A 5,271-nucleotide genomic window follows, 5' to 3' on the forward strand; every position below is an offset into this window, starting at 1 on the left:
ACTTGCTCTTTATTATTGGCTGATTCCTCCACCTAGAAAGTCTTCCTCCTCTTTCTGCTTCATCTGAACAACAACTGCTCTTTCTTCAGTGCTCAGTGTGGTGTTACCTCCTTTGGGAAACCATCTCTATTCTGCAAGGCTGTGGTAGGTACTTCTCTTTGTGTTCCCACAACACCATCTACTTATCCCAGTTACAGCACTCAGCATGAGGGGTAATTTTCTGCTCATTTGTCTATCTTCTCTATCCAATACTGGGAGTTCCTTGAGGACAGGGCCTGTGGTTTATTTTGTATTCCCTGCACCTAGCACCAAAATCGAATGAAGACAAGAATCTTAAAAACCAGAAGTGGATTTTGACCTGAAGGCAAGGGTATGATGGAATGGGGGTAGGAGACAGCATGGAATAGACATTTTCAAGCAGGGGGAAGGATAGTGATAGCAAAATCTGATTTCCTGTCCAAGTGCATGGAATAGATTTGGGTGGGTGACAGGGAAAAGAGACCAGGGAGGCAGATAATGTAACCCAGGCAAGAAATGATGGTGGCCTGCACTGGGTGGTGGTGGTAATAGGAGTGGAGAAGACCAGACAGATTTGAGAGTTAAGAAGTAGAATGAACAGGATTGGAAAGCAGGTGAAGAAAAGAAAGAAGGGTAAGATGATGTGGCCCAGAGGTGCCTGAGAAGAAAGGCCTGGCAATCTACTTAAAAAAAATTAGCCATTGAAAATCCTACGGAGCACAGTCCAACCCTGACACAGAGGAGACTGTTAAAGAGTCAGAACCCACTTGATGGCAGCTAACAAAAACAAGGTAAAATGAGTTCTAATTGCGACAGCAGGACCCATAGTGGTGCCTTGCTCTGGGATGGGGACTCCAGAAGGAACATGATTGCAGATGGTAGGGAGAGAGAAGTGAAGACTTCTGTTTTGCACATGCTGTTTGAGGGCCCTATGGGACACCCAACAGGCACGTGGACATTCAGGGCTGCAGGTGGGGACAGAGGTTGACAGGCAGTAGAGGTAAGAGAAAAGCCAGAAGGGTATAGGGGAGTCACAGATGCTGAGAGAGTGGGAGCCAGAAAATACACAACTATAGACAAAGTGCCTTCTCCCCACAGGCACCCACATTTCCCACAGAGACAGACACACTGGAGGCGTTTCTCTGGACAGTAGTTTTATTTCATTCAACAGTGAACCTCAGATTCTGGCCACCCCCACTGATCCTGGGCAAGGGTGGACTTGTCCTGAGGAATCACCGACTTCTTTCCAGGACAGGGAAAGGAAAATATATGGGTCCCATCTATTCATCAGGAGAGAGCTACTGCTGATTGGGTGGGGCTTGGTCCTTGGCCAGGAAAGGGGTGACAGGAGCTACACCCCAGATACATGCAGAGGGTGGGGAGACTAATAATTAAGGACTAGGGTTGGGGTTTGGGCTTCCAGTTGCCTAGGGCAGGGTCAGGGGGCTCCAGTTCCACGGGCTCAGTAGCTGTGAGTAGAAGCCTTGTCCAGCTCGCTGGGCTGCTCTTTATGGGACTCTGTCACCACCTGCTGGGGGCAGGGCATGTAAAGGGCACAAGGCATTCAGCACCTTGGGTCATGATTTCCCCTCCCTGGCAAAGCCACTTGAGGCCCCCGTCCATCTTTCCATCCATCTTCTCTATGATCCTCTCCCACCCAAAAAACCACCCAGCCACAGCCCTGTGTGATCAGCTGCAGCTAGGCTGGGCGTCAGAAATAGTATGAGAAATGATGAGGCATCCGGATCAGGGGAACCCATCTCACCTCCCCATTACGGGTCTCAATGGTCTTAATCAGAACCATCTTGCGGCCATGGCTGTCCTGGAGGGGCTCCACCTCAGGCACTGGAGAAAGGAGGATTAGGGACCAAGAAGAAAGGCTCGGGGTCTCTCTCCTTATATGATTCCCCCCAGACACACTCCGGGGTCTCTCTCCTTATATGACGACCCTCCCACTCTAGTCTATGAGAGCAGGGGTGGGGCAGGAGGCATGGGGGACATGTGGGCCAAGACCCAGTTGTTCCCGAGAGAGAATCTATCCCTGAGAAGCGCCATAGCAAGAGTCCAGTCAGGACAGAAGTGGACAAGGGGGAGGCAGAGGTTGGAAGCCAAGCGTAGGTAACTCACCAGTGGTCTTTATATTTAAGGAAGCAAAGGAATGGACCGGTACAGAGATCCTGGAGGGAAGGTACTTGCTCAGAGGCTCTGCCCAGGCACCCCCTCGCTCTATTCTGCCCCCCCCAACCCCTACCCCTTCCAGCGGCCCCGCCCACCGGCTCTCCTCGCCCTCCAGCAGCTTCCGGTAGGTGGCGATCTCGATATCCAGGGCCATCTTGACGTTGAGGAGCTCTTGGTACTCGCGCAGGTGCCGCGCCATCTCCTCCTTTAGTTGCCGCAGCTCTTCTTCAAGCCGCGCAGCGCCCGCCTGGTAGCCGCCGGCCTCTAGGGCGAACTGCTCCTCGAGCTCCCGCAGCTGTCTGAGCAGCGCCTCGTTCTGGGGGGTCAGAGGGTCAGGACTGTAGGGACACGGCCTTCACCACCTACATCCCGGCCCGGGCGCGCAGGCTTCCACTCACGGTGCCACGTAGCCCGTCCACCTCACACGTCAGGCTCTGAATCTGGCGTCGGGACTCGTTCATCTCTTGCTTGGCCTGTCGCAAGGCCTCGTGGTTCCGGTTGGCGGCGTCGGACAGGTCCGCGTACTGCGGAGCGGGGGAGACCCGGGACGTGAGCGGGTCTGGACGTACGCTCTCTGTACTCCGGGGCTCCACCCTCCCAGGCGCTCTTGGGCTTTGGTACCTTGGACTTGTACCACTCCTCCGCCTCCTGCAGGTTCTTCACCGCAATGTTCTCATACTGCGCACGGATGTCCCTCAGTGCCGCTGTCAGCTCCGGCTTCACGGTTGCTTCCACCTCCACCTGCTGCACTTGCTGGCTCTCCAAGCTTACCTGAACGTCTCGCAGCTCCTACGAGGCCAGCAGATCTCAAGCGCAGATCCCACACCCATCGCGCAATCCGCATACAGAAAAGTGCACACGAATGAACAGAAGGGGGCGCAGACGAGTGCAATGCGCGCAAGACCGCGACCGGCTGGCGTAAAACTGATAGGTTAGAGGGTGCAGCTTCGCTGCTCGCCACCAGGTGGCGCATGGGTGGGAGTCAAACCACCTGTAGCACGGGTTGACTGGAGGCATCCACCCAATCTCTCTTTTCATCCCCAGGGCATTTCCTCCACTCTGCCTGACAGCCTCCTCCAGAGCTTCGTCTCCCCAGTCCCAACTAGACCAACGCCACCCCCGGAAGCCTCTTTGACACCCGAGTTCACCACAGCCTGCTCACCTCCTCATGCAGCTTCTTGAGGAACTCAATCTCATCCATCAGAGATTCAATCTTGCGCTCCAGCTCCAGGCGGGACAGGGTGGCATCGTCTACGTCCTTCAATGGAGTGACAGTAGGGGTTCAAGCTGAGGAAAGGCCAGGCCCTTTCTGTCTACTTCTAGTGGCGTCTAGCCATCTCTCTGCGCCCACAGCTGCCATCTTGGATACGCGCGCGGGTACGAGTGGGAGGTGGAGCTCGACGTGGGGGCCCTGGCTCACCTTACGGAACAGAACCAGATTGTGCTCAGCGTCCTCCCGCTTGCGCGTCTCCTCCTCCAACCTGGCGGGAAGAATGGGCAGAGGCTGAGCTGTGGGGGCAGCGCCCAGCTCTTGCCTCAGACCGCACCCTCCAGAATCCAGGTCAGAGGCCGCTGCTGTCCAGAACTCAGTTATCCCCATTTTCTCTACCAGAATGGGAGATGAAAAGGGGTGCGTGGCCTTTATACATAGGGGTGGCAGAGAAACTCCCTTTTCCCATGGACTCAGACCAACGAAGGGCTTGGAGTCTGCAGGCGAGGATGCTGCCTGCACGCACCCTGATCGGTAGGGGCGCCACCTCCTCAGGCTTCTAGGGTGGGGGAGGGGAGCACCTAGCAGCCGCCTCGACGGCTCTGCACCCTGACCTCTGCTTTAACGCCGCCAGGTCCTCCGTCAGCCCGTCGCGCTCCACCTGCACCCGGTCGCGCTCCCGGCCCAGCAGTTCCAGCTCCCGCCGCAGTTCGCGCAGCTCCTGTTGGCACAGCTGATCTGCGCGCGCCGGCTCCTGGCCCCGAGCCTGGCTCAGCTCCCCGCGCAGGGCCGCATTCTGTTGCTCTAGGAAGCGCACCTTCTCAATGAAGTTGGCGAACCGGTCGTTGAGCTCCTGCAGCTCCTGCTTCTCGTTGCTGCGCGTGGCCAGGAACTCCTGGTTCAGGGCCTCCGCCATGGAGAAGTCGAGGCGCTCCGAGGGCAGTCGCAGGAGGGCGCTCGCGCCTGCCCGCGGCCCGCGGAAGCTGCCCAAACGCACAGAGGAGCCCGGGGACGCGGAGCCTAGCGGGCGGCTACTAGAGAAGCGGGAGCTGGACGAGTAGGAGAAGGCTCCCGGGGACAGCGAGGGCGGTGGTCCGAAGGTGCGGCGGTACGAGGTGGAGCTGATGCTAGTCCGGAGGCCCGACGAGTGGCTCATGGCGGCTGAGGATGGACAGTCACTTCTTGCAGAGCTAGGCCGAGGACTGGGAAGAAGCCGCAGACCGCTGCCTGGCGGCTTTATAGGACCGCAGACTCGGGGTGGGGCTGGGGGGTGCACAGGCAGCTCCTCCCACTGACTGGCCGGGCTGTGTGGGGAGGGGGACGCCCCACCCTGCGGAGCAGCAGAAGCACCGCACCCACCCAGTCCTGGTTGCTGGCGCCTGGCCGACTTGATTCCCCCCTGTTGCTGGAGAGAAAGGAAGCAGGGATGGCGACCACAGGCAGGCCAGGGGTGGGAGTCAGTGCTTTCCAGCGAGCAGCCAAGGCTGGAGCCTAGGGTAAAGGCCTAACTTGATCTGGGGTCCCTGCCTGAAAGAGCTGGTAAAAATTGGGGCATGGGAGGAATGAGGTTAAAGGGCACAAGAGTAGGGAAGAGGCAGCCCAGGTGGAGGGAGACTTGACCTGACTTAGGCCCCAGAGCTTGTACCTCAACTTGTCCCCTGAAGACCCAGCTCTGTTGCACCTGCTGTCAGCCACCCCCTCCTTCACCACACCCAGGGAGAAATGGAGGACAGGCATCGGAGGGGGTTGGGGAAGGGTTGGTCTTTCTCTAATCCCCAGGGGCCTGTGAAGGTCTGGTGCCTGGCCCCAGCTCCTCGGCTAATGGACTGGCCACCCCCCCCCCCCCCCCCCCCTAGACACTTGGC

General features: G+C 58.0%; 1 protein-coding gene across 1 annotated transcript; it reads right to left on the reverse strand.

The window, feature by feature from the left end:
- Positions 1-1,480: 1,480 nt before the first annotated feature.
- PRPH (peripherin) lies at positions 1,481-4,571 on the reverse strand. The gene is made up of 9 exons (XM_007937847.2): positions 4,021-4,571; positions 3,617-3,677; positions 3,359-3,454; positions 2,818-2,985; positions 2,595-2,720; positions 2,292-2,512; positions 2,146-2,195; positions 1,784-1,863; positions 1,481-1,549 (listed from the first exon to the last, which is right to left on the reverse strand). Exons 1-9 carry the CDS (start codon positions 4,560-4,562, stop codon positions 1,481-1,483), a joined length of 1,413 nt encoding a protein of 470 aa, XP_007936038.1. The 5' UTR covers positions 4,563-4,571.
- Between the last annotated feature and the right edge of the window lie 700 nt (positions 4,572-5,271).

The sequence above is a fragment of the Orycteropus afer genome, unplaced genomic scaffold (assembly GCF_000298275.1).
Source record: "Orycteropus afer afer isolate SDZICR_OR568_19922 unplaced genomic scaffold, OryAfe1.0 scaffold00045, whole genome shotgun sequence".
Lineage (NCBI taxonomy): Eukaryota > Metazoa > Chordata > Mammalia > Tubulidentata > Orycteropodidae > Orycteropus > Orycteropus afer.

Bases quoted from the DNA above. Each gene is read 5' to 3' on its own strand.
- PRPH (XM_007937847.2), bottom strand. From the start codon at position 4,562: ATGAGCCACTCGTCGGGCCTCCGGACTAGCATCAGCTCCACCTCGTAC. The intron at 3,678-4,020 runs GTCAGGGTGCAG...TCTTCCCGCCAG, and splicing joins CTGGCGGCGTTAAAGCAGAG to GTTGGAGGAGGAGACGCGCA. The intron at 2,513-2,594 runs GTGAGTGGAAGC...CTGACCCCCCAG, and splicing joins TGGACGGGCTACGTGGCACC to AACGAGGCGCTGCTCAGACA.